Raw genomic sequence first — 27,982 nt, 5'->3', positions numbered from 1 at the left:
TTTTATGATATGAGTGTTCTGCTATTTACACAATTGTGCTCTCATTCACAAATATCACTGTCTTTCATATTTTTTTCTCTATCATATTATTCTTACTCCTAATAGAGTTCTACCTTAATTTCTTTATTATTTTTCTTACCTAACAAACCACTCTCCCTATATCTTTCTCTCTCTTTCTTATGCTTGTTATCCACTATAAAAATATTTTCATATCTACTTCCAGTTTCCTCCCTCCCTCTCTCTCTCTCTCTCTAAAAGCTTTTTGTGTCATCTCTTAAACAAACTGTCTGTATATTTTCATCAATGTGTATGGATATTAATAGAAAATCAATTTAGAATGTTTTCACTACAACAATCCGGCAATTTATAAACAAGCAGCAAAACTGTTGACAGGATTATTGTCAGCCCAAGCAGAATATGTTTTTATACTTTATACATGTAGGACAGTAGAAGAGGTGAATCAGGTGATACAGTAGCTTACTGTATACAAAGAAACTGAAACTAGGACTGTTGTATAGATTATTTTGTGTTGTAATAGACCACGTGTAAGTCCCATACTAAATAAAGGTCATGGGGATTGTTGTTAATAGCAATAAATGAGAGAATGTCATGCATTAGGGAGTTGATAAATTGAATTATAATGATAAAAGTTAGCAAATTGTTATAGTCAGTAGTTTTTAATCGAGTCTCATTCTTTATTCACTGGCTCCATCTCCTCTTTCCTTACAGACATCAAGTTCTATACAAAATATAATGTACAATAAGTCACTTTTAATAGGCTATTAGTATTTAAAATCAATCCTTGCTGTAATCATACAGAAACTTGCTATACAGAAAGCTCAATAGCAAGGGGGTAATAATACTAATACATTTTGAATAGAGATCTCCTTAACAAAAGATGCAAACACTATTATTTTGAATTAAACACTGGATACAAATGTGATTGTTATTTAATTGTGATTTGTATGTGGAAATGACTCACTTGAGCTCTCTCTAAGACTGGTTCAGGTAGCCCTGCTAGTCTTGCAGTCTGTAGTGCATAAGAACTATCAGTACTTCCCATCTACAGTGCAATAATGATCTAAGTCTAACATTATCTGGTTCTCTCCCACCTCTATCTTGTATGTTAGGATTATCTCCCCATTGCTCCATGGTTGAGCTACAGTGTAATAAGAGCCAATCTCATCATATCTGTTTGAAAGGGTTTCCGTTAATTCGTGAAAGTGTGTGGCTAATAATGTCCGACAGCCTTGAAAGAAAAAGACAGAGAGAGAGAGAGGGAGGGAGGGAGGGAGAGAGAGAGAGAGAGAGAGAGAGAGAGAGAGAGAGAGAGAGAGAGAGAGCAGAGAGCAGAGAGAGAGAGAGATGGAGAAAGGGGAACAAAGAAAAAAGAATATAGATTGTTTCATCTATGTACTGTATACAATATGATCCTACCTATTGCTTTATGAATGTATTCAATAACTGATTGAGCTATTGCCACACCTTCACTAGTTGCAGTACCACGTCCTACACGTGCACATATGCACAGAATAAAAGTGTTAAATTTAAACAGAAAAGAAATGTACAACAATATATTCTTTCATACCAATCTCATCTAGTATGACAAATGATGCTGGAGTTGCTGTGCTTAGTATGTGAGCCGTCTCAATCATTTCAGTGTAGAAAGTTGACTGTCCTTTGGTAAGGTTGTCACTAGCACCGACACGAGCAAAGACTTTATCAGTAACACCTTTAAAATAAAATAAAAATATTTTTAATATTTATTTTATTCCTTACTTATCTCAGCTGAATTGGCCGGCACAAAAGAGCCCATCTATAAAAAATAAAATAATAGTAAAAAAAATTTAACAATTTTAAAGAATCATCTATGGCTGTACCTGTGCTAATATCACAATGAGAGCATTCTGCCTCAAGAAAGTACTCTTACCTGGAATGAGAGTACACAGTATATTTGTATTATTGATTACATTGTATATACAATACCAGTACATACAGCACATATTAATATATTGAATGGAAAATACTGCCAGTTTAATATACAGTCAGTAGCATCCAATACAATTTATACATGGCATGATGGTAGAATACAATATTGTAATGCATTACATTGTACATGTTTAATAATAGAATGAGCAATTCACTTCAGTATAAGCACACACACACATATATGTACATGTATGTACTATTACTATAATAATAAATATATAGCATACAATCCATGAATGAGTTTATAAGCATGTACATGTGCATGTATATTGTACTAGCTGTCATTTGTTATCCATTATAGTTACTGTGTTGTTTACATACCTCCCATATTTGGGCCTGTTATGATCCAAGTCTTATGCTCCTCCATTTTACAATCGTTAGGAATCACTTGTGCCTTTACTGCTGATGATAGGACAGGATGATAGCCGTTGATAATGTTAAAGACTGAACCCTCATTCGTTAGTACAGGCTTACAATAATTCTAATGGAGAGAGAGTGGGGGGAGGTGACACTTTAAAATGTCACATATTTTTGTCTCATTTTGTGAATTCCCAAAAAATAACGAGAATTAGACAACCATAAAGATTGCAAAAAAATTAATAATAAGTTGCTTTACTTTGTTCCTAGCCACATTTGCTAAACTAAGCGAGACATCAAGGGATGCTAGCCCCTGAGCTGCTTCCAATAGATCACTAGTATTCTCTCTTACCTAAAAACACATAAAAGTATGTACAGTATAACCTGCTATTGTGGACACTCTAAAATAAGGACGCCTCTATAATGAGGACAGGTAGTATCAGTCCCAATACAATAGTAATGTGTATTAATAAACCTCTGAAATAAGGACACCTCTATAATGAGGACAGTTTTATTGGGTCCAAGGTGTCCGGAATAGATAGCTAGGTTTGACTGTAATGCAGGATACATGTACATGTACATATATGTACTCATGTACATGTACATTTTGTGTTCATTTACTTTGTCGAGTAGTTCTGATTGTATTCTCGTTTCTATTAGTCCATATTCTGTCGTTAGTCTTAGATGCTCTAAATTCAACTTCTCCAGTTCTGGATTACTAAGCAAACAATGGGAATGCTTTTAATTTTATTGAAAAAGAAAATCTAAAGCCTTGTATGTCAAATCTATTACTGTATAACATTTTAAAATCTATCACAAGCTTACCTAAATCTTTCAGCTGATTGTGTTTCCTCCACACTATTAGAAATAATAAAAATGATACAATAGTTACTGTAGCATTACTATAGTGAATGTTCTACTGATAGATACACGTGCTTGTGTTACCTTCTCAAGCTTCTCCTGTCAATGTGTTTTCCCTGAGTCTTTGTCGTTTCGAGGATCCTATAAAACTGCTTGTGTTGAACGACTAATAATTTAGATAGATTGAATCGCTCCCTGAGAACAAAAGAGAAAGAAAGAAAGGAGGATAGAGAGAGAGAGAGATAAAGAGAGTGAGATAGGGGGCATGATAAAGAGAGAGGGAAGGAGGGAGAGAGAAAGGTGTTCAGATATAATGTAGCTAAACATTGCCAAACTGGGTGAGCTTGTCTTTTAAAGCTAGCTGAACTATATACTGGCACTAAACTAAACACAAGAATCCCATTGCTACTTTTTAGCCAAATTATGATGGAGTACATTGGTTAAGTGTGAGCAGAGATTTATTATACTATCGTAATTCAATAAACTATATTTTTAAATCCCTGGGTAAGTACATGTATGTACATGTACTAAATGTATTATAAAATTTAGAGAGAGAGAGGGGGGGGGGAATTAAGAAATTAAATACACGTGTCATTGTGTATGTCACATAGTGTCTGTGTTGTTCATTTTACTTCATGTTGTTAGCTAACAGATCAACTTGTGTCTCATTCTCTTTCAGCTGTTTCTGTAAACGGTCGGCCTCCATGGAATAACCTGTACAATCAACTGTTACTAACTAATAATAGAACTGGGTGCACCCAACCCACTGTTCTAAATTTAGTAACACCAATCCCAAATTTAGTAACACTGACCCCAAATTTAGTAATGCCAACCTTTTTTGATCGTAAAATTTTTCTTGCATATTGCACTGTTAAGCTTCTTCGTCAACTTTGGAAACTCTTGTAAACCTACTCAGTAAAACAACTCGGTAAAACAGCTCAGTATAACTCAGTAAACCTCTTAACTCCTCTTGCAAGTCGGACTCTTTGGATAAGTCTTCCTTAAGATATTGGATGATGTCATGTGTTGTACTAAGTGTGTTTCCTATCAGAAATAAGTCTTCTAAACTTGCTCTGCCAGTTGCCACCTGCAAACATAAAAAATAACTTAAATGCAAACATAATTATCCACTCTTGATGTTAATTAATGCCTAGTTTGCAACTTTGCATATAATCGAAGGTATACTTTCAGAAGGTGTAACATTTCACAATAGTTATTTTTCCTATACGTCTATATACATTAATAATTTTTGCTACAATTTTTTCACAATAGTTAATGTCATGAATTTATGCAAAAAAACACAGTCCCCTTATATGTATTATGTATCTACTAATATTGCTTATCTTTCAATTTTAGCTATGACAAATACACAATGTACATGTACTATTTGCCAGTACTTGCCTTTTGAATGAACCTCTCAAGATCACATATTGATTTCAATGCTGTGACTAGCCAGTCGCTCTCCCACTGTCTGTTCTTAAAGTACTCCACCACATTGAGTCTCCTACACGTGTACATACATGTACATGTACATTAGAATATTATAATACATGTATTAACTAATTACTAAAGGATGGTGTGTGTATCATGTATGCATATATATATATGTATTATACATATGTGTGTGTGTGTATTGTATTGCATTTACCTGTTAATTTCATTCACATATTATAATACATGTATTAACTAATATTGTTAAAGGATAAAGTGTGTATGCATATATATACACATACATACATATATGTGTGTGTGTGTGTGTGTGTGTGTGTACTATACACATTATGTACATACATGTACATTTACATCAGAATATATAATACATGTATTAACTGATTGTTTAAGGATGTTGTGTGTGCATATATAAATGTATTATGTGTGTGTGTGTGTGTGTGTACTATATTGCATTTACCTGTTAATGTCATTCACATTAGTTAGCGGTGCCCTGCAATATAAAGCAATAATAATAATAATAATAATAATAATAATAATAATGATGATGATCATGATGATAATAATAATAATAATAATAATAATAATAATAATAATAATAATGATGATGATCATGATGATAATAATAATAATAATAATAATAATAATAATAATAATAATAATAATAATAATAAACATACGATAGTCTTTCTCTAATTAATCTCTTTCCTCCAGCAGTGACTGTCTTATCAATGCACCCTAACAAAGTCTGTGCTCTTGTATTGGCTAACAACGGCCTGAAATCACACAGAACTAACACAAAATCACATCACGATAACTCACGTTACTAATTCAAGTGAGCGTCTAGTGCGAGCATCAATGGTCACATGATTCGTGTGAGAGTAGTGGAGAGGAGGGCGGAGGAATGGGACGAGGGAGCGCTGGGTGTGTCTGATGTAGTTGAGTATTGAGAGGCTGGCTTGAGACTCCAGGGAAGAGTAGCCATCTTTGCTGAGTGAAGTGAGTATGCTCCTGCAATTAATAATGATTAAATGATATGTTGCTATTGGGATAAAATTTATGTTGCACTCAGTGAAAATTACTATAATTTTTAATGATTTTTATTCCAAAAACACAAACATAAAATCTATTACAAATTTTTTGTCAAATAATTATAATTTTTAATTAATTTTAAATTATTACATACTTATACGTTTCTGAGGGTTCGGCTGTCTCTTTTAGCCACTCCCCTGGAATTGACGTAATCTGACACTCTTTAATAACCAACGAACTAATTAACCCCTTTACGGATGACGGAATGTGTTGGGTGGTCCCCATATCTCCTCCTTTTAGTAACTGATTCGTCTTCTCAGATAACAGTACTTCCGATGGGGATACCCTTTCAATGTGTTCATCCAATTGATCCTCAGTTATCATTGTCACCTGATAGGAGGGATTTAATATACATTATCTCTAGCTATATATACATGCATAGTACAAAATTTTCAAAATAATATACATACAAGTAATGGAGTAAAAATAATTTATTTTGTGGTCCTGTTATTTCAGTCATTACTTGAAATTTTGAGGTCGAGAGCTCTAGCCAAGCTATGCCAAGGTTTTCCTCTGGTCCTGGTACTATGGACATCAAGTGGTTAGCGGCGTCTCCCTCTGGTTCAAGGAGTGTACCAGGTGTAATCAACTGGACTACCTCACGATTCATTAGTTTACCATTCGGAGACCTAAAACGTGTAATGAGCTGTTAGTAAAAATGAAGTACATATACCGTATAGTGGGCAATTTTGGAGGGAGTTAAATTTAGCAAATTTGACATTTTGATAGCCATTCGCCAAAATAAAAATCGACCATTTTGAGCCATTATGTGGATGTTCAATGGCACATCGTCACAAATTTGCCAATCACTAAAATTTAGCAATTCATCAAATTTAACTCCCTCCAAAATTTCCCACTATACGGTATAATATTATTCGTTACCTTTCTTGTATCTGGTTGCATACAGCTAGTTTGAAGCCAGCCTGAAGGAGGGTTTTCTGCCATTCGGCCAAAGCTCTGATGGGAAACCCAGCGAGTAGTGTCTTCTTTCTTATGCAAGTACGTAATGATGTCCTACTGGATACTAGAGCTATGACATGAAATTTTAGGAGAATATAATAATTTGTGAATAGCTATTAAATTTTTATAGTTTAATTTTGCAGTGATTTAAAATTTGTGCATTTGCAAATCAAAAATTGACTATACATAAGTAAAAAAATATGTTGCACAAGCCTCCCAAGAATCAAAATTTTACTAGGAAGTAGAAATTCTCATTATAATTTCAGAGTGTGGCTTTACTTACCAGCATCTTCTCCGAATATCTCGTAAAAGTCTCCAACTTGGAAGAGAAGAAGGTGTTCGGGGTATTGTTTCTTGATGCTTCTGAACTGAGCGATGAGGCTCGCTCGCCTGTAGAGCGTGCTATAATTCCTAAAGCACAGGCCAGACAAACGCATCAAGCCACGGGTAGCCATTACGGCGCACGTGGTTTGGCGCATGCGCAGTAGGGAAGCTGTCAAACCTGACCACACCCACTCAATTAATGTTTCTTACTGTGACACAGCATTGCCAAAAATTTTTTATAAAATAGGATGAGCTCTCGAGACGAGATTCTGGCCAATTTTCAGGTATATATGAATAGTCTGGAACCTATAATATGCTTTTCATTCCCAGGCCTTTACCGGAATGGACGATCTTGGAACCTGTATCGGAATTCTCGAGAGTCATAACTGGGATTTACTGGTGAGCGCCTCATATCGACTCTATATCGTGTATATTTAAAGTATTTTGTGTCAATATGTGCTCTCATTCGCACTTGACTTGAGATTTTTGACACGCCACGCCTCTTTTGTTGTGGGCGTGGTCGAAATTTAAGCCACTCCCCTTAATTAATTTTTATTTACTTTTTGCAGTCTGCAGTCAATAGTATAGTACCACAGGATTTTAGCGACGAGTCTCAGGGACAAGAGATAAGTGCACCAGTGCAGGAAACAGGAAACAGACAGTAAGTTATATGTACATGTACATGTATTTCATAGTAATTAAAATTTGAGAATTTTTTGAGCCGATTTTTAAAATTAGCTTATTTTGGATGCTAATAACTCAAAAAGTTTTAGTCGGAATCAGCTCAAACTTTCTACACAGCATAAGGGCATCAATATGTATCAGAAAATGTAATAAAAATTGGGGGTGATTTCGGAGCCATTTTTTGGAAAAAACCATGGGCTATAGTACAGGGATTTTTCCAGAAATTGGCCAATGTTTTAAAATGGCTGTAACTTGAAAAATTTAAGTCGGAATCAGCTCAAACTTTCTACATAGCATAAATACATCAATATGTATCAGAAAATGTAATAAAAATTGGGGGTGATTTTTGAGCCATTTTTTGGAAAAAACCATGGGCTATAGTACAGGGATTTTTTATACATAAAGACATCACTAGTAATTTGCTTAGTGATTGAATATTTCAGTAATCTATTCTACTTTAATTTAGTGAAGAGGCCGAACTGGTAGATGGTCTCCGAAACCCGTCAGACGAGGCTGTCGTCCTTGAAAACCACCTCCGCCAACACAACCACGTGACGCCCCAACAAGAGCCACAGCCATCAACCGAAAAGAGGCGGAGTTTAGAGCACAGCTATGAGGAGGGAGGAGGAGGAGGAGAGGGAGGGAGCTCCTGTAGCGAAGAGTATGATGATGCTAGAGAAACTCTCAGTGACGAGGAGGTAGAAGGAGATGGTGAAGCCATTACTGATGATATGTTCTTAGCAGATGAAGAACCAATAGCTAAAGAACCTTTAAGTAAGATATGTACATGTACATGTACATATACATGTATGCATGTACATGTATTAATGGGTGGGGCTTTAGTGTACATGTACATATAATGTGTACCTTTAGTATTGCATGTGCATGTATTGGTATAAGTGGATTTGAAGGGATTTTAAAAGTAACACAAAAATTAATAATATTAATAATGCTATAAGTACATGTACTGTACATGTATATGAAATGATTAAAGCTGCTAAAAGTGGACAATTACATGTACATGTATGTGGGCTTGTACATGTACTGTACATTAATTCTTGATTTTGTAGTTACATGTACATGTACTTGTATAACTTTGTATATTTGGCATCAGGTGTTTAGTCTTGTTGTGTGGTATCCTGGAGTATACTGAGTTATACTAGTTGCATGTTAAACAATGGAAGGCGGTTGTTATCACGTTTATTGTCCAACTAATGCTCACCTGCTAAGAGAACCACTAGACACTTGCATTCTACTATAAACTGAAGACCTTGACAATGGGGGAGAGAGAGAGGGGGGAAGAGAGAGAGAAATGTGTTACATGTACATATACATGTACATGTTAGACCATTTTATGTACATGTACTTCTAATACATGTATGTACATGTACATATTAAGTGTAGTTGATTTACATTTACATGTACAGTACATGTACATGTAGGTTTTTTTACCATTAGAACAAGTAAATGTAGTACATGTACATGTATGTATGTGTATATGCATGTTGATAAGATTTAATGTTATTAATATTTAATTCCTCGTTCATTCTCATTCCTTTTACACGTACATGTACATGTATCTCATAAACTTAATCTTTCCCTCTCTCTCTCCAGTTCCTGAAGATTGTGAAGATCCATTTGAGTGCTCCCTTTATCTCTCGCAGAGGTTTGAGTCTCGTTATGGTTCTCCTCACCCGATGTTTTTCGTCGGGTCTCTCTCCGACGCTGTCAAGGAAGCCTGCGGAGCTTCCGTCTCCGAGGTTAGCTAATGGGCGGGGTTTGTTTAAAGTGGGTATGGTTTTACTTTGTTGTAGAGACGACCAATGTTCATCTACTTGCACCATGATAAGAGCATATTATCCAATATATTTTGTAGGTGAGTTGAAAACATGACGTTATTTATGTACATGTACAGTACATCTATTACATGTTATTGTTATACCATTATTATGGTACAATTGTATTATACATTTGTACATGTACATGTATAGTAGAATTCAGTTTTAATATTCTACATGTATTTTATGTGCATTTACATGTATGTACATGTACATGTACATGTATACATGTACAGTATGTTGTATCTTTTCTCTTCTCTTTAGTCAACTCTTGTGTTGTGAATCAATTGTTAGCTTTTTAAGTATTCATTATCTTGTGTGGGCGTGGGACCTCACGAACGAGAAACTAAAGAGAAAGTACGTCAATGCATGCACTACATGTACATTTGCATTTATACATGCGTATGTACATGTACATGTACTTACTACATATTTTTGTCTGACATGTATTATGCTGTGTTAGTTTGTTTTTTACATGTACAATGTACAGTAGTACAGGGACTTTGGCCAAAAAAACACATGTACATGTACTTTTTCTATCATCAAAAGTAGAAGCCTTTAAGTCATGATCTACTGAGTCTGCTAAATGTACAGTAGCTCTTGTTTGAAAGCTGCTCATTCTCCACATAGACCACTAGGTGTATACATGTATGTACAGTACATAGTTTTTTAAATAATAATCTACATCAGACATGTACTGTATATGTACATGTACATGTACATGTACTTGTTTTATAAATAGATTATTGGACATGGTGAGGGAGTGTTTTGGTACGCTGGTATCAAACAATGTAGACGACATAAAGCCAGACCATTTACCGGCCATACTGATAGTCTATAAATCAAAGGGACAGATGGAAGTTAGGAACATCATACAAGGTATGTGTACACATGTACATGTACAAACACATGTACATGTACATTGTAATAGAGAGAGGGGGAGGGAGGGGGAGAGAGACAGAGGGGGAAGAGAGAGAGACAGAAGGGGAAGAGAGAGAGACAGAGACAGAGAGGGGATTTTAAGGCACTACATGTACATGTACATATATGTTCATTTTAATTCTATGATTTTTGTTATTTGTTAATGTACATTACATATTCATGTACATATTTATGTAGGTCAATCTGATCCAGACTTACTCCTAAGCAGTTTAATAGTAGCGCACGACCAGCATGAACAAGTCAAGGAGACTGATCGTAAAGAAGAGGTAGAGTACACATGTACATGTACATTATACACACGTACATGTACATTATACACATGTATATTTACATGTACATGTGTATTACAAGAGAAGGGAAGAGGATGAGAAGATCAAACAGTTTGAGTTGCATACTGTCATATTATCAATTTATCACATAGATACTAGGAATGAGTTTGTTTACTGTGTAGACAAGGACACAGGCTATGCATGTGCTTATCTTGACATTTTTATAATTATTTGTACTTTTGTTGTTATTTATATATTTTGTTTGTTTGTTTGTTATTTGTTTGTTTGTGTTAGATTGAGAGATTAGAACGAGAAGAGATGAAGGCACTACAGGAAGCAGCTTTTAGAGAATCACTGAGAGCTGATCAAGAGAAGGTTAAGAGAGAGAGAGGGAGAGAGAGGGGGGGAGAAAGGGAGGGAGAGAGAGTGTGTGTGATACATGCACATGTATGTGATACGAGTAATTATCATCTTTATGTTACAGGAGAGGTTAAAGATGGAGGACGAGAAACTCAAGCAAGAGAAGGAAAGAGAAGAAATTTTAGAAAAAGAAAGGAAAGAAGTAATCACACACGACAGCTAAGGATGGAATCAAAGCCTTCAGTAGTTTTTTCTAAAACAAAATTTTTGCCCAATGAAATGTGCCTGTTATACAATGATGCATTCATTTCTTAATTATTTATTTATTTATTTATTCTTTTTTAAAGGAGCTAATGCGTCAAATGGAGAACCTCATCCCCCCAGAACCGGACGACACTCACACGAAGGTATCGACTCTAAGACTAAGGTTCCCCGATGGCTCCATCCACCAGAGGCGGTTCCTCCCCTCACACACTGTGGCTAACCTATTGAACTTTGTTGGATCCAAAGGATACCAATCTGAGGAGTATAAGCTGTTGACATCCTTCCCTAAAAAAGATGTAAGTATACTAGTAACATGTACATGTACACATGTACATGTTTTCTGGGTTCACCGATCTTCGGTTGTACATGTACATGTACTTTACTCTTAAAAATCAGTTTTATATACCAGCTAAACATAGCTAGCTATAGCTAGTAGACATTTACATTTTTAATAATTATACATGTACATGTACATGTACATGCATGTACAGTATGTATTATAGATATGTACATGTACATGTACATTTTGACTTTAATATTAGCCACTCAGCATGTTTCTAATTGAGACTTTAGATAAATTCAGACATGTACATGTACATGTATGTTAGTATGTACATGTACATGTGCATGTATGATGAAGCAGGGCCTGTACCAGACAGTGCTAACCCTGCTATCCTGAGATATGTAGACACTTAGCAATCTGCCAATTGGCAAGTTTACAGGTCTGCATTCCCTCATCCTGTCTCTCCCTCTTCCCCCATTGAGCTCACTCTACATACATGTACATGTACAGTACCAGTGTGGGGCTTATGTCTATTGTTTTACCTTTCATTGCATGTAGTACGTGTACATATGATTATGCATGTATACCATCTTATACTGAATGGTGGTTGCATGTATTGTATAGTAAAGTCAGTTAGTTTGTGTGTTTGATGTTTAGATTGCTTGATCTTCCTTAATGTGCTTTTGTGTTCTTGTCTCTAATTTTTATTGATTCTTTTTCTTCCTCCTCTTCTCTCTCTCTCTCTCCCCTCTCTCTCTCTCTCTCTCTCTCTCTCTCTCTCTCTTCTCCCTCTCTCTCTCCCCCCTCTCTCTTTCTAGGTAACATCATATCATCCTACTCTAACACTAGAGGAAGTTAACCTCTATCCTCAGGAAACTCTTTTCATTGAAGAGAGATGAGAGTTGGAGACTTTTCTCACTCTCTCTCTCTCATTTCTTTTCCTCTCAAGTTTAAATTAATTAATGTGATTATTATTATTATTATCATTATTGCTATAATTATAAAATAGTCTCTATTCTTATTTATATTATTATTCTGATTATTATTTTATCCCCAGTAGACAGAGAAGTACAATTCACCTAATATACATACAGTACATAATACTAATAAACATATGCAGCTACATGTATGTACATGTACATGTATATTAATCGCAAGTACATGTTTATGCATACTCTAAAGGTTCACAATCTTTTATATTAGCTGCTTATAATGTACTTGTAATTCTTAATAATATCCAGTATTTTTCTTGTACACAATATCCTTATCTACTGCGTGTGCATGTATTCTTTCATGTCCATGCTATTCACGCTAACCCTCTTCGAGCCACTTCCCACTCTCTTTAATCTCTCATCCTCCAATAAGTCCCTTACCAGTCATCGAGTACCTACAAAAATAGCAGCCCTTTCTCCAGTTAGCATCTTAGCCCTTTGATCATTTCTCTTATAGCCTTTTTCAAAGAATTACTGCAAATAGTGGGTGAGGTAGTCCCCCTTTATGATAGGGTATAAGATGAAAGGGATCTTGCTAAGAGGCCATGCCTACAAGGTTTTGCCAGTTGGAGTAGTGTCTTGTTGAAAAGTGAGCCCCTTCTCCTCACTCTACTCTTTTACAGCTCAGGGACTAATGAATGAAGAGCCAGCTGTTTCTTCTCCCCCCTCTTCCAAGGAAGGAGAAGGGAAGAAGAAAAAGAAGAAGGAGAAAGGAAAGTAAGTCATTATAGTATGCATCATGTGTTGAACTTGAATGGAATATTTTAGACTTTTATAAGTCTTAGATTCTCCTGTAGCTCAATAGTGGCTTTATATACATGTATTTTAGCTACAGCACCATTTTGTTGTTTTTTGGGAGTGCTTTTTATGCTGGTGATTGTATTTTTTTGAATAACCTGCATGAATTATGTGTTTACTCATTGAGCTGAAGCAAGAAAAAGGCCTTTATAGTAAACAGCTTTTATCCTCTGTCATGCTAGTATAGCTAGTAGATCAAATGTGTTCTAGCTTGTAGACTACATATACACTTGAATATAGATCTTTAATGTTAGCTAATGTACATGTATATGCTCATATTCTTCTCTTCTCCTTAATTGCATTGTGATGATGGGACAGGTGACATTAAAGGCATCAAATTACTTTCCTTTTGCTCTCGTTCAATTCCCTTTACACTCCCTTCCTTACAATAACAAAGGAGAGGAAGGAAGAGAGTGAGGATTATTATCACTACGGGCTGGAGTGTGTCTTGAGATATTATTAGCGATTAAAGCTATTAATTTATTAAGATGTGAACTAATAAGACTATAAACACACATACAGAGAGAGCCAATGATTGTACTCAACAACTGTACTTGTTACACAATCTTGTAACAAGTACAAAAGTGAACCACTTGTGTATGATAAAGTTTGGGGTGGAGAAAAGAGAGGTACCCCTGCTGTATAGATGGTATGCTTAGTCTCACCTCCCTTGCATAGCTCTAATCTTCAGGTATGCAGACTGTCCATCTAGTCAGACTGGGTTTTTTACCACTTTGAGGTGTAGAATGCTACACTAACACTATCTGAAAGGACCTTCTAAGGTTGCTTTTACACCTCTTCAGTCCTTTATACATACACACACTGCACCTAGCAACAGCTTGTTGACTCTGAGAAGAAGGCTCTTTCAAGTCTCAAGTCCTGTATAGTCTTGTGTGAAGACTTGCTGATATCACATTCACTTTTATCTCTACTTCCTACCATCATCTCTCTCTCTCTCCTTTGATATATATAGGGAAGGACTGGCACTAGATATGGAGCAAACTGGTGAAGCACTATCTGATGAAGGCCCTAAGGTTGCTCCAATCAGTAAGTGAGGCACATTAAAACTGTGTTAATGGTATCCCACTTTTCCTTTCATCCCACACTTTTGTATGCTAAAGCATACAAGTCATTCTCTATTCCACTCTTTATCTTGCAGCATATTATAGTATCTCTATAACTGCAGCTATAATGGCTGGAGTTTTATCCATATCTTCCTGCAGTTTCTGTAAAATGGCTAGAGTTGTATCCAATTCCTTAGCTTTTAGACACAGCACTATGCAGTCATTTTATGCCTATATTTTGCCTCTCAATGCACTAATATCTTCATATCCTGCATGGGCTACATTATCCTGCAGTATTTTGACTCTCTCACTCTATTTCTAGACACTAATAGCTATTCCTCTGACTTCAGTGTTTCCACTCGTCTCCTCCAAGCGGACAATCCCACCCAAGGAGCCTCCTCGTCGTACATTGCCCCTACATACCCGACTGATAACTATTCCTCTAACCCACCTCCTCCGCCAAATGGCTGGCAGTTCCTCCTACCCTCGGACATGGGTACGGCCCGCGGTCACCCTCACTCTACTGGGCAATACGAGCCGGCACCAAACGCCTCTCTCTCTCTAATGCCACCACCTCCTTATCAGTCCATTGCTTACTGTAACGGGTATCCAGGCTCAAAGATTGGGATTAGCTCCTTACCTTCTCAGTCTCTTGATGTCCATGGGCACCATCACACATCCATCCCTCCTCTTCACCACAAGTTTGATATTGGGTATAATAGTTGGAACGTTGGTGCTTCTTCTTCCACTGGGTCTGGGAGTAATAGTGGCAAGCCACTGCCTCCGGTTGGGACGCTCACGTCTCCTCCTTCTGTGTCCTATCCCAGCTCACCTAGCTATAATGGTAAGAGAGAGAGAGAGAGAGAGCCTACTATAATTTTAAAGGAGAGAAGTGTACACTGTATGAACTGTAATAGTAAAAGAGAGTGAGGGAGAGAAGGAGAGAGAGAGAGAGAGCCTAAAAGAAGTTTACTATATGTACTATGATGGTAAGAGACCAGAGAGATAGAGAGAAAGATGTATATTATGCTATAATGGAAGAGAGAGGGAGGTGAGAAAAAAAAAGAAAGGGTATAATAGTCTAATAAAGAAAGGGTTAGGTTGTATCAAAATGCTGCTTTGTTATGCATGCTGAGGTTATTTTCTTGCAGTTTGTACAGTCTTAAGTTATAGCCTCATCCCGGCCTGTTTTCATTTCCACTCACTAACAAAGTACAAATCTCTTTAGCATAACACACACAATCAAATGTTATGACAAAGCCATACCCCATCACGCGAGCCATCAATGAGACTAATTCTACTAACAATTACAGCATCTTGCATTAAGATTATACATGCACGTACATACGTAACAGCAACTCCATAAATGATATTTCTCTCATGTTGTTTATCGAATCCCTACTCTGCTCCATTCTGGCTTCCCATGCAATTAGCTTGGTGTGTCATATAGCACGTTAGCTGGATGGACCCGTTCCTCATTCCCTTATGCAGTGAAGCTTAAAGGCGCTTTTTAAAGTTATTTGATTATTAACTCAACTATGACAGACCTGCATAATAATGTATATTCATATACATGTATGTGGGTATGATTCTAGTCCATGATATATTACATATATATTGTGTATTGGCTGCTCATGGAGTGTATGTATGCTGTGATAAGGCCTTCCCACCATTTAACAAGTCCAATCTTATTAACCTTTCTCCATGTTTACCTCTACATATAGAGTCATGCTGTGTAAACACTGCTTTGTGAGAGCCACCTGGTACTGGAACACCTCCCCCACTATCCCTCATTCACCCGGCCTGCCTGTTTACACAATCATAGATAACTTAAAGATTTTTGTCTTAATTAACCTACTTGTACAGCAATTATCTATATAAGCAATTTCACCTGCTTCTATTTTGGTTGCTGTTTAATTCTTATTTGCACACGCATTTTTAAGGATTTAAGAATAAATAATGTACTTTTTATGCATCCCTTCCCTCCCCCCACATATACACATAGATCAAGATAATCCTGATTCTTCTAGACCTCCGATGGCCATCAAAGAAGAGTCTTATATTGAGTCGGATGACCGTGGTGAGGAGGACTATGGGCCGAGTGACGAAGAGAGTGACTCAAACTCTACCACGGATAAAGACGCTGAGCCAAAGAAGCCGAAAAGAACAAGGACAGCTTACAGTAACAGCCAATTGGACCAGCTGGAGTTGATATTTGCCACCACACATTATCCTGATGTGTTTACTAGGGAAGACCTTTCTAGGAGACTTGGTATTAGGGAAGACAGGATTCAGGTACGTGTGGAGTAGAGTATTATCCAACAACCCAAAGGATATATAGCCTTTGGTTGTTGGCCAATTTCATCAAGAATAAAAAGGAAAGGATTTTCTATTTTTTATATTTTTTCTGATGCATATACATGTACTTATGTTGCATAGAAAGTTTGAGCTGATTGCAATCAAATTTGGATTTTTTACAAATTTTTAAACTTACTCCACAATCAGCTAGGTCAAAGTCCTTGTATTGGTCAAATTTTACCAAAATTTAAAAGGAAAAATTCTTTATTTTTATTATTCTTTTTGATATGTATGCTTGGTAGAAATTTGACTTTTTATTATAAAAATTTAGCTTTGAAGTGGTTACATCTTGATGTTACTATGTACACATAGAAACTACAATAATGAAAATAAGGATTGTGTTCTAACTGTACTTGTATGACACGTATTATTATGCATACACTAATTAAGTATCACCTTGCGCAATTGCATGTGTTACTATTACGCAATATGTTTTACCTTATTAATCCTACATCATGTTACTATATTTAGAACAGTTATAAGTATAGTATCAGTTGCATTACAGTTAATCAGTTAATGTATACACATTTGCTTTATTATAATACATTGCAAGCATGATTAAATACGTAATGTTACACATATATTATTATTTTTACTTGTGATTTAAATTTTACTGAATTAGAATTTTGCAAAAAAATTAGATCACCCATATAATTACATGCCACATTCAATAATACATGACACAGTCTTACTTAGTAAAAATTAAATCACAGCACAATTTTAAAACACAAAAATTTTTTACCATACTAATTCCTGATCTATATTTTTATTCACAGGTTTGGTTTCAGAATCGTCGTGCCAGGTTCCGAAAACAAGAGCGCACAGGGAGCATCAGCTGTAGAAGTCGCTATCGCCAAAAACGACTCGAGAAACTCCAACACAACTTCATGCCTTCCTCTGCTGGCTACCCGCCCACACACTACCCACCAAGTGTCGTGGGTGGGGGAAATACCCTAAGCCTAGTTTCATCGCCAAGTGTCTCTACCACGTCTCCAGTTTCTTACGACTTCTCACAAAGTCAAGGGTTCTCGTTTCAGACCTCGTTTTATCCTGTCACGCCAAATTATCGTTCTTATTCCACTGGGACCGCTTTTCAGTATCCAGGGGGTCTGGCATCTCTTTTTCAAACTGCCCCCTCAACTGCCGAGGGAAAGTAGATGGGTCATATTACATTTAGCTCTCATTACATTTTTCACTCTCTCTCTCTCCCTCTCTCTCTACAAGGTGTGAGCTCTCCACTTCTCTGTTACATTCACAAGTTTAAGATAATCAATCAGCAAGAACTTCTTCAATAGTATTAATAATAATAAAAACAACATAAACAACAATAACAGTAATAAAATAATAAAATATTTGTGTTTGCATGCATGCATGGTTTTACCAATTACGTTTAATTTCTTTTTTTGTGTATATCCTATTTACACAATTTGTCTTAGCCCATTGACTATAATAGCAATAATAATAATAATAAATGAAAATAAAGCATATAGCAGTTTAATAATAATTGGTACATTCTATTTCCCCCTCACTCTCTCTCGTAAAGTGTGTGTGCGTATGCTATACATGTTTTACAAATTAATTATTATTAAAATAGACTCGCATTGGTGCAGTACATGTTAACACACACACACACACACTAGCAAAATAAGTTTTAAATATAAAGTTCGTTCGTGCCAAAGGTAACTTTACCAGGAGGCGAGAGGATTCCAGTCGAAGCCATTTCGACATACTCATTCACTCCGTCATCCTTATAGTCGATATCAGTGTATTGAGGGACTACTCCAGACTTTGTCACATTTATATAGTCAGTAGCCAGCAAATCGTCTTGAGAGTTATCTAGTTGTGGCCCGTAATCATAAATTTCTTCAATTTCTCTCTTTCGGGTACTAAACTCATCATAGAAGTCCTCTACCTGGTCAACTGGCAGGGGCATGGGAGGTTTTGGGACAGGCTTACTTACATTTGGTGGCAGGGGAGGAGGCGCTTTATTGCTGAGGTTTGCTTTGTTTGATAACTCCGGTAGCGGGCGTGCCTTTTTTTCTTTGACAGGGTCCGAGAGACCAGGTAGTGGAGGTAGAGGAGGAGCTGGTGGTGGGGCCGACTGCTCGTGGAGTGGTAGCGACTTATAAGCTGTGTTTCCAATGTGAGACAATGAGGAGTCTGCGGGTAGAGTCCTTGAGCCTGCGTCTCCAGGTAGGGGAGGAGGAGGAGGGGCAGGAGGAGTAGGTAAAGTGGCTGAAGAGGAAGCTCCGGGTGTAGAGATAGGACCAGGTGGAGGAGGAGGAGGGGCAGGAGGAGCAGGAGAAGAAGACGATGCAGCTACGGTTGTTGTCTTATTTCTGCTTTGATAATCCTCTAGTACATAGTTATCATCTTTCCTAGAGTTGAATGATGAAAGAGAACACGAGAAATAAAACTTTATTTGTTTATTATCTTCTCATTGTTTATTATGGGTCATATTGAAACTGCACTATATAATGTTGTGTACATGTATATGGAATAACTAAAAACAACTTTGCTGGCTTGTTGGTTTAGGAAACAGTTCTAATGCTTGCATGTGATAAGTCATATAGACTACAATTTGCAATGCATGTAATTTTATTGCATACTTTATAGTGACTGTAGTTTACATTTGAAAGTTCTTACCATTTCTTTCCTTGAGTTCTGTTTCCACTAATTTGATATGAAGGACCGTCCATTTTCCTTTTGATAAGTGCAAGTATGATAGCACAAGTAGATAGGAGTAAACAGGACACACCAAATATTGTAGCAGCTATTATGATGGGAAGTCTAAAGAGAGTAAAGAAACTAACTGAATTAGAAGGGGCAGGAGAACTAGGAAAAACAGTTGCTGCTGTTGATGTTGTTAAACTTGATCCAACTGGACTGGTTGAAGTGAGATATGTAATACTATATGAAGTTGAGCTTATACTTATTACAGAGCTGGAGATGCATGTAGTGCTGATTTCTATAAAAAGAACACTGTATTCACCCAAGTTCCCATTGGCATTCCTTGTTCCTTCCACTTGACAGGCAATCGTATAATCATCGAGTGTTATATTAAAAAACAGAATGCCAGAATTGCAGCTTATGAAATCATTGACTAGTACAGGTGAGCCATTGAAAGAAAATATTTGATTTAGTAAGCTCTGCACTTCAGTGGTGTTGTAGACAATTTCCTAAAATAACACAAAGTCACAAAAATATCAGGAAACTTATGGCTATTCTGCTACTGCTAAAAATCAATTTTTTGCATTGAAAGTGCTGCAAGAGCAGTCGTGTATTGATTTTTCGCATGTTGAATCAATATTCTAGTGTCGTGTTGTAAACAAAGCATTCTAGTGTTTATTAGTCATACAAGTACCAAAGAGTATACAATAACACAATGATGCCAAAGCCTCATATATACAAGCATAAATAGAGTATTGATATGCATACATTGTATTGATGCACTTGTAAACTTAGTTGGAATATGCAGTAGACAAAATATACAGTGCTGCATTTTGTAAGCAAAATCACAAGTGAAAGCACAACTCTGCAGTCCGGATGGAGTAACATTCATTGATTGTTATTATTAGCTAACCTCCAAGCCAGTACAGTTGCCAGTATTATTGGTAGTCGTATTAAGCCCAATTCCCAGTACACCTCCTATATGAGATTTGTTGATAAAAACAGTACAAGTGTGTAACAATTCCACTAGATTCTTTTGGGATTTTGGGAAAGGATACATATGCATGAGGGAGAGAAAGGAAGCTCCAATATATGCATGGGCTATACCATTTTGTAATAATGACATGCGCAGCTGCAGAACTGACTTTCTCGCATGCGAGCTAGAAAAGAGGATAACAACACCTTGTGTGTACATTTCAATATATACTTAACCCCCTCTCTTGATTACATTGCAAGGCACTGCACAAATTAAAGCAATCTTAAGGCAACACTTTTGCTTTTAGAAAGGGAATTAAAAAATACAGTGTGGGCATCATTAAGGAAACACACTTAAATGTGTGGACTGATAATATCAAATTTTATTGTCCATTTAGGCCTACTTTTAAGCATCCTAGCTATAAATACTACTGTATAAATTGGACACTATTATAGTGATAATAATTAAAGTTTAATAGTAATAGCTATTTGTAAAAGAATATTTTTATTGTAGCTATATATAATCTACAACAAGCAAGTAGTGATATAAAATATAGTACAATTGACTTATAGTTATAGTTTACGAATTGTGACTCATTTGTAATCCTTACCTATGTATTGTGATCGGGATTTAGCCGTAAGGAATATCAATACAATAAGGACCAGTTGCAGTGAACACCGCAAAGAACTCCTACCATTTGCTGCCATCATTTCTACAAGAAAAGACAACTGATTTTTCCTCCTCCTAATGAAACAGTCACATCCGGTTTAGTGCTAACACCCACGCACTTCCGGTTTTGCATTTTACGCCCACACACTACTACTTTTCTAACAAAACATAATTATTTTTAAAAATTAAAAAAATGTTTTTATAGGTAAAGTATGTTTTTCAGCGGTTAAGTTCATAGAGTAAAGCTGCCAGAGTCAAGTCCAATTCCCTAGCAGCACTAAACAAGCCTTGATTGCTTGGAGTGTGTCCTCTAGGAATTGACAAAGCTTCTAAAAATAGAGCTTAAATATAAAAAGATTATTTATTATATGTATAGCTACCTTGAGAATTTGGTATAGCTTGGACCATTAGAGCTGATAGCTCTTTTAGTCCATCCTCTTCTGCTCCTGGAGTGAGAGTATAATCATCTAAAGTCACATATGAAGCACCTAAAGAAGCATCATTGATAAAATTATGATCTTCATTACATATATAAGATTGAGTTTAGAAATATGAGTGATGTAAATTGTACATTATTAGTGTTTATTACACTTTCTATTGATGTACTTATGCTACGTAGAAAGTTTGAGCTAATTCCGACTAAATCTTTTCAAGTTATGGCCATTTTAAAAATTAGCCAAAATTGGAAAAAAATCCCATATGTACTATATAGCCCATGGTTTTTTCCAAAAAATGGCTAAAAAATCACCCCCAATTTTTATTACATTTTCTGATACATATTGATGTACTTATGCTGTGTAGAAAGTTTGAGCTGATTCCGACTAAAAATTTTTGAGTTACAACCATTTTAAAAAATTGGTCAAAATCTGAAAAAATCTCTGTACTATAGCCCATGGTTTTTTCCGAAAAATGGCCCAAAAATGACCACCAATTTTTATTACATTTTTTGATGCATATTGATATACTTATGCTCTGTAGCAAGTTTGAGCTGGTTTGAACTTACAATTTTTTAAGTTACGGCCATTTTTTTAAATTGGCCAATTTCTGAAAAAATCCCTGTACTATAGCCCATGGTTTTTTCCAAAAAATGGCTAAAAAATCACCCCCAATTTTCATTACATTTTCTGATACATATTGATGTACTTATGCTGTGTAGAAAGTTTAAGCTGATTCCGACTAAAAATTTTTGAGTTACAACCATTTTTAAGAAATTGGTCAAAATCTGAAAAAATTCCTGTACTATAGCCCATGGTTTTTTCCAAAAAATGGCCCAAAAATGACTACCAATTTTATTACATTTTCTGATGCATATTAATATACTTATGCTCTGTAGCAAGTTTGAGCTGGTTGGAACTTAAAATTTTTAAGTTACGGCCAATTTTTAAATCAGCCAAAATCTGAAAAAATCACTGTACTAGCCCATGGTTTTTTCTCAAAAATGGCTCAATAGTAAACCCCAATTTTTATTACATTTTCTGATACATATTGATGTACTTATGCTGTGTAGGAAGTTTGAGCTAATTCCAACTTAAAATTTTTTGAGTTATGACCATTATAAAAGTAGCAAATTCCAGAGAAAAGTCATATTATTTATTGCAAGACAAGTTAATTATGACTAGTGTCTCTACTTTTTCTCCTCACTCTGTATCCACGTACTCTCTCTCTCTCTCACTCTTTCTCTCTCTCTCTCTCTCTCTCTCTCTCTCTCTCTCTCTCTCTTTCTCTCTCTCTCTCTCTCTCTCTCTCTCACTCTTTCTCTCTCCCTCTCTATCTCCTAACCTGTCAGTGGTGTTGAAGTTGGCTGTACATGCATTGAAGGTCTAGCATAAACAACTTCCCCAGTATCCTACAAGCACAGAATACAGTGACAATAAAGTACTATATAGCTACATATATAGCACTGATTGCTTACCATAGTCAGTATGGGGCCTGGGCTCATTGTAGCATGACTACGATACTCTGAAAAAAATTAAATATTTACTAATAATAATTATGTTATTTAATAATGTTATTAATAATGTTTTTTTTAATATGTTATTTAAATACGTTATGTGCATGCTAATTATTGGTACATTATAAAGTAGCATATTCTCATATACCTGTGCTTGCACTGTTAGCTATTGATAGCCGTTCTCTCAATGATCTATTAGATACATTGTAGGTATAATAATGCAAAAGATGCTATATACAAACCTATTTTCAGCCTCAAGTTCAGTTACTCTTTCTGCAGTAATTTCATTCTCATCTTCTTCAATTATTGGTTCATGATGATGATGATGATGAACTCTGACTGCAGTAAACTCAGGAACAGCAGTAGGAAGAGGAGGAGGAGGAGCAACAGAATCACATAGCCTTTAATGCATAATAAAATAAAAACACTACAATATTAGTATCAGTTTACTGTGTCACAAGATCAGCTATTCTTCTATGCACATCATTACTGTGACTCTCAGTTGGCTCTCCTTCAATGACTTCCTTTGGTAGGTAGTAATTTTTACGTTTGCGACGATATCGTTTCGTAATCTTATTACGCATTTGACTACCAAAATCCTTCATATCATCAGTAGTTGTGCTCTATGAATGCAATTAGTATCAGGTTACTAAGTAATGATTGATGCTATCAGCTTACAGCAACACAGTATTCACGGATCGGGTGTGAAACTTTGTGTGATTTAGTCCCCATTTCAGTCCAATAGCAATTCTATAAACACAATCAGTTTATTGTGCAAGCTACTTAACACATACATATCTTCTATAGGGTTTAGTGTATGTGCATGTATATACATATACTTACCTGGCAAAGATCTACATTCAGACATTTAAGGCAGCGATAGCGAAAACCAACAATTGGATACATTTTGCAACCAGCACATTTTGCTTCATGTTTAACTACAATAAATATATAATAGTCATTGTTATATTGGTGTGATTTCTGATGTTGCTAGATTACCTGTTTCTGCAGTAACAAATCTGTGCAGTGTGGGTAGCCACACTATTAGCTGTGGCTCTTTCTTGAGCCATTCAATAAATCGTCCTTCAGAAATATCCTCACCATTTTGAAACTAGAGAATAAACAAAATTTTAAAAAATCATTCTAACAGTAAAAAATACTTGTCTACCATAAAAAATTTTTTGAAGTTTTATAACTGGGTTGACATTAATGATCATAAGGTATTTAATATGGTGTTCCTTTTAAATTATAAATTTTACTTTCATGCTTAAAAGTCTTACCAAAGATTTCAATGAAGCAATAGTCCCTGGTATGTCATCACCATTGAACATTTCTTGCTCATCAATAGTATCAATCAACTATGAAAAAAATTAAATTAGTTTATACATAATTTTTAATCACTTCTTTAACTTACCAACAGGACATCACTTAGCAACAGAGCTAGTTTTTCATCAGTCATGTGACCATTGATAGCATATAACTTAAACAAATCTATTTAAATTTTTTTGAAAAATTTCACTGCATTAATTAAAAAAAGTTATACCTTTGTATTTTCTGATGATAGAAGATGTAGTTAGTACAAGGAGACCAGCAAAAAGAGATCTTAATAAGACACGGCCAGTCCTACCACTGTAAAAAATTGTGTTATAATGATTATTCACAGCAGTATATTTATACTATACTTTATTAAGAAATCATTTTATTACATTTTTTTGATTGGAATTAGTTCAAAGTTTTTACACATTATAAGTACATGTATATGTATCAGAAAAATTTTAAAAATGGAGAATTCTCTCCTTTTCATTTTGACAAAATTTGGCTGAAATCCCTGTACTATTCATAGTAAAGCAGTAGAAACTAAAGCACACACTACATTACTAAAGTACACACATACTTACTAACCTGTCATAGCATTTCAAGGCCCAACTCAAGGATATCTCAATGGAGGCCTCAGCTTCATTTGCTTCCAATTTATTTTGCTCACATGCTTTATAAAAAATCTTAGCAAAGAGAGTCTCTATCTCTGAGACACTGAGATTACTCTCCATTTGATCAGTTAGATTCATATCTTTCAGTGACTTCCATACATTCTCCTTACTCACTTTATGCACTGTGTAAAGGGAGAAAGACTCATACTCAAAGTTTCAAACACTCATATTTTGGTACTAAAACTCACAATTTGTAATGACTTGAAGTGTCCTCAGTTTGCTAGCTACTCTGTATGCACCATAAGCTGGTCTAATGACATCTAGTGTCCCTGGAATATTGAAAAGATGTTAATGCAGTAGACCTACAACTTCTTAATAGTTTACTTAGTTCTTTGAATAGTTCTGTCAGTACTGGATGCTCCCATTGTGTTCTTCCATTGTTGTGACTACAAAATAGACATATTGTATCAAATATAGTGAGAAAAGATCAATATTTTAAAGAAGAATTCTATTGCAATCATTACTTCTTATAGTATGGTATTCCTTCTTGAGTTTCAGCTCTCTCCCAGTTCAATGGTAGCACACCTTTAAATGACAGGATAATGATGGTGGTTGCGTAAAGGAATGGGTCGCTTACCTAAATGAGCTTCTTCATTGTTGTTGTTACCAGGCATCTTTTGCAAATCTTAAAGAGGGCGTAGCTCATTGACTGGGCGTGGCTCTCAATCATAAGAATATTCATTATGATCTTTATCAAGTTAAGTATAAAAAATTATAGATAGTAAAACACTTTTGTGCCAACAACTGATAATACTGTACAAGGTCACATGATTCTGTTAGCTTAACAATAGAGTCTACATTTAAAAGAAAAATGGCATTCTCAAGCAGGTCTTGTTTTCTATTACTCCTGCTTGTTCAACTGATGACTGTATCTGGACAAGCACCTACCACCTTACCCAGTAATGGTAAGATATAAATTTTTGTAACTTCTAGATCTATATATACTCATATTCAGGTGTTCGACTGTACCTAGCTTATGAGGACAGGATAATACCTGATTACTCTATGATATATGCTAGCCAGTTTTATGATGTTGATGAGAATAATGATGATAATGATGTCAATGATGCTTTGTGGTGTCAGAGTGCTAACACTAGTACTAATATTGGAGTGTGGTATTATCCTAATGGAACTGAAATACCTTTATTTGATGGAGACTTTGGTCTATCAGCTCCTATTCCAGTGTACAGTAAGAGATTCAGTGGTCAGATTGCACTAGCTAGAAGAGGTGGACTATCAGGATATGAAGGTTTATACAAATGTATCATTCCTGATGAGAATGGAGTGAATCAAACACTAGTGGTTGGAGCATATACTGATACTGGATACAATAACAATGGTATGTGATGAATATAGACTATAATTAATGTACTTCTTTTACAGATGGTCCTGATGCTGATCCTACTATGCAGTTCTCTCTCCTCTCCACTAGTAGATTAGCTACTCCTCCAGTCTTCAGTCTCAGTTTCAATGTCTCTGATGGTCTTCCTACTATTGTCAGTTGTTCAGTGAATGGAAATGGAATATCTACTGAACTGTCTCGTGTGATAGTGAATGGATCAGGATCTGTTACAAGAGTGACAGTAACAGTGAGACTGAGAAAAGCTGGTAACTATCAGTGTACTGTAGCTAATGCCAGAGTAACTGATGGACCTATTAGTGGTAATAGTCATCCTACTGCAGTTAGTAGTACCTCATCATTTAGTATATTAGGTTAGTTTGTCATTAGTATCACTATTAATATCATTAAATTATATTCTCAGTATCTGATACTCCAACTGGTTTAACTGCTACAAGATTAAGTACTGGTTTAGCTCATGTAAGACTCTCCTGGTCTACTGTATCAGGAGCTACTGGTTATGAGGTCTTCAGTAAATTCTCAACTTTAACTCCTGTTAGTGTAGGCACTACTACCTCAACAACAATCAATATAATATCAGGATTGTTTCAAGGGATTACATACACTTTTTATGTAGTATCTTATGGATCTGATTTTCTACCTAGTGGTAATGCTTCAGTTATGTTAACAATTAGTAAGTAACTTGAAACTAACTCAATTAAAACTTCCCATACTATATTACTAACACATGTATTCTTGTAGGTGATCCAGTAGTTACTGATTTTATGGCTACATTAATTACAAGCACTGCCATTACATTTACATGGAGTCCACCAACTGCTGTAGTACCAATTAGTTATAATATTGTTAGGGATTGTCGGAGAGTATGTGAATCATCAACTGTTATATATTGATATATTATTTTGGTATTGATTCCTATTATTATTTTCTAAGGCATTTTGATTACAGTTATTTCTAGTATTATTATTATTGTTATTATGATTATTATTACTACCATTGTTATTACAATTATTATTATTACTATTATTAATTATTATTATTATTGCATTGCTGTATGATGTTATTTCTTTTCCTTCTAGCTGATGCTTATGATTTACTATGCTTATTAGTTCATGTATACTGATTCTGATTGTTGTGTAATGTTTAGTCATTGTGATGTAATATGATGTAATACTGTTTGTATATAAGTGTATGCTCTTTTCATTTTTGTCAGAAGAGATTTTAGCCTTTTTACAATAATCAATATTTACAAAATACGAAGGTCAAGCTCTCTCCATTCGGTCACTACACTGGCGACGAGGGTAACTGGACTACTTTGCTGTTTCTTCCTACTTCTCACTACTTACACTATGGCTACGCACGGCAAGATGTCGGCATTCGATGGTTCCAAGGAATCTTGGACTTCTTACTCCGAGAGACTTGACTTCTACTTCAAGGCTAACAAGATTACAGCAGCAGAATCTCAGAAAGCAGTCTTTATTACT

General features: G+C 35.6%; 5 protein-coding genes across 5 annotated transcripts; 2 read left to right on the top strand and 3 right to left on the bottom strand.

Moving 5' to 3' along the window:
- Window positions 1-544: 544 nt before the first annotated feature.
- Window positions 545-6,371, bottom strand: LOC100634951 (DNA mismatch repair protein MutS-like). The gene is made up of 21 exons (XM_003389186.2): window positions 6,212-6,371; window positions 5,843-6,078; window positions 5,479-5,667; window positions 5,337-5,432; window positions 5,117-5,149; window positions 4,609-4,711; window positions 4,165-4,294; window positions 4,041-4,115; window positions 3,840-3,921; window positions 3,292-3,402; window positions 3,172-3,204; window positions 2,968-3,064; window positions 2,606-2,698; window positions 2,311-2,470; window positions 1,881-1,930; window positions 1,780-1,816; window positions 1,589-1,732; window positions 1,438-1,509; window positions 1,113-1,249; window positions 983-1,063; window positions 545-739 (listed from the first exon to the last, which is right to left on the bottom strand). The coding sequence occupies exons 1-21, from the start codon at window positions 6,356-6,358 to the stop codon at window positions 689-691; spliced, it is 2,157 nt and encodes a 718-aa protein (XP_003389234.2). The 5' UTR covers window positions 6,359-6,371; the 3' UTR covers window positions 545-688.
- Window positions 6,372-7,215: 844 nt separating this feature from the next.
- Window positions 7,216-12,631, top strand: LOC105314049 (FAS-associated factor 1-like). Its single transcript, XM_020000999.1, has 13 exons — window positions 7,216-7,316; window positions 7,363-7,431; window positions 7,602-7,693; window positions 8,183-8,490; window positions 9,331-9,476; window positions 9,531-9,592; window positions 9,819-9,911; window positions 10,297-10,433; window positions 10,674-10,762; window positions 11,060-11,140; window positions 11,250-11,327; window positions 11,473-11,685; window positions 12,491-12,631. The coding sequence occupies exons 1-13, from the start codon at window positions 7,281-7,283 to the stop codon at window positions 12,569-12,571; spliced, it is 1,485 nt and encodes a 494-aa protein (XP_019856558.1). The 5' UTR covers window positions 7,216-7,280; the 3' UTR covers window positions 12,572-12,631.
- Window positions 12,632-14,215: 1,584 nt separating this feature from the next.
- Window positions 14,216-18,334, top strand: LOC100634701 (paired box protein Pax-6-like). The gene is made up of 4 exons (XM_003389184.3): window positions 14,216-14,509; window positions 14,849-15,370; window positions 16,532-16,821; window positions 17,661-18,334. Exons 1-4 carry the CDS (start codon window positions 14,455-14,457, stop codon window positions 18,039-18,041), a joined length of 1,248 nt encoding a protein of 415 aa, XP_003389232.1. The 5' UTR covers window positions 14,216-14,454; the 3' UTR covers window positions 18,042-18,334.
- Window positions 18,335-18,413: 79 nt separating this feature from the next.
- Window positions 18,414-21,283, bottom strand: LOC105314048 (formin-like protein 7). Its single transcript, XM_011407959.2, has 4 exons — window positions 21,141-21,283; window positions 20,468-20,532; window positions 19,531-20,063; window positions 18,414-19,262 (listed from the first exon to the last, which is right to left on the bottom strand). Exons 1-4 carry the CDS (start codon window positions 21,238-21,240, stop codon window positions 18,536-18,538), a joined length of 1,425 nt encoding a protein of 474 aa, XP_011406261.2. The 5' UTR covers window positions 21,241-21,283; the 3' UTR covers window positions 18,414-18,535.
- Window positions 21,284-21,387: 104 nt separating this feature from the next.
- LOC105314046 (dystrophin-like) lies at window positions 21,388-25,850 on the bottom strand. The gene is made up of 18 exons (XM_011407958.2): window positions 25,716-25,850; window positions 25,603-25,663; window positions 25,463-25,524; window positions 25,327-25,407; window positions 25,053-25,260; window positions 24,694-24,779; window positions 24,565-24,641; window positions 24,431-24,508; window positions 24,150-24,261; window positions 23,994-24,088; window positions 23,829-23,900; window positions 23,601-23,773; window positions 23,393-23,551; window positions 23,299-23,342; window positions 23,112-23,158; window positions 22,979-23,045; window positions 21,580-21,687; window positions 21,388-21,528 (listed from the first exon to the last, which is right to left on the bottom strand). The coding sequence occupies exons 1-18, from the start codon at window positions 25,750-25,752 to the stop codon at window positions 21,419-21,421; spliced, it is 1,677 nt and encodes a 558-aa protein (XP_011406260.1). The 5' UTR covers window positions 25,753-25,850; the 3' UTR covers window positions 21,388-21,418.
- Window positions 25,851-27,982: the final 2,132 nt, after the last annotated feature.

Source organism: Amphimedon queenslandica, unplaced genomic scaffold, assembly GCF_000090795.2.
Source record: "Amphimedon queenslandica unplaced genomic scaffold, v1.1 AMPQUscaffold_13125, whole genome shotgun sequence".
NCBI classification, from domain to species: Eukaryota; Metazoa; Porifera; class Demospongiae; order Haplosclerida; family Niphatidae; genus Amphimedon; species Amphimedon queenslandica.
This window is presented reverse-complemented; position numbering and strand designations above follow the sequence as displayed.

Coding starts and splice junctions, on each gene's coding strand:
- LOC100634951 (XM_003389186.2), bottom strand. CDS start 6,358: ATGAATCGTGAGGTAGTCCAGTTGATTACACCTGGTACACTCCTTGAA. Junction 3,403..3,839: donor CTGTTAGCTAACAACATGAA/GTAAAATGAACA, acceptor TTTTGTTCTCAG/GGAGCGATTCAATCTATCTA. Junction 740..982: donor CAGTCTTAGAGAGAGCTCAA/GTGAGTCATTTC, acceptor TATTTTGTATAG/AACTTGATGTCTGTAAGGAA.
- LOC105314048 (XM_011407959.2), bottom strand. CDS start 21,240: ATGATGGCAGCAAATGGTAGGAGTTCTTTGCGGTGTTCACTGCAACTG. Junction 20,533..21,140: donor ATCCCGATCACAATACATAG/GTAAGGATTACA, acceptor AATCTCATATAG/GAGGTGTACTGGGAATTGGG. Junction 19,263..19,530: donor AGAACTCAAGGAAAGAAATG/GTAAGAACTTTC, acceptor ATTCAACTCTAG/GAAAGATGATAACTATGTAC.
- LOC105314046 (XM_011407958.2), bottom strand. CDS start 25,752: ATGCCTGGTAACAACAACAATGAAGAAGCTCATTTAG. Junction 25,525..25,602: donor GGAATACCATACTATAAGAA/GTAATGATTGCA, acceptor TCTATTTTGTAG/TCACAACAATGGAAGAACAC. Junction 23,774..23,828: donor TCCGTGAATACTGTGTTGCT/GTAAGCTGATAG, acceptor TTGCATTCATAG/AGCACAACTACTGATGATAT.
- LOC105314049 (XM_020000999.1), top strand. CDS start 7,281: ATGAGCTCTCGAGACGAGATTCTGGCCAATTTTCAG. Junction 8,491..9,330: donor AATAGCTAAAGAACCTTTAA/GTAAGATATGTA, acceptor CTCTCTCTCCAG/TTCCTGAAGATTGTGAAGAT. Junction 9,593..9,818: donor TTATCCAATATATTTTGTAG/GTGAGTTGAAAA, acceptor TCTTCTCTTTAG/TCAACTCTTGTGTTGTGAAT.
- LOC100634701 (XM_003389184.3), top strand. CDS start 14,455: ATGGAGCAAACTGGTGAAGCACTATCTGATGAAGGCCCTAAGGTTGCT. Junction 15,371..16,531: donor CAGCTCACCTAGCTATAATG/GTAAGAGAGAGA, acceptor ATATACACATAG/ATCAAGATAATCCTGATTCT. Junction 16,822..17,660: donor TTAGGGAAGACAGGATTCAG/GTACGTGTGGAG, acceptor TTTTATTCACAG/GTTTGGTTTCAGAATCGTCG.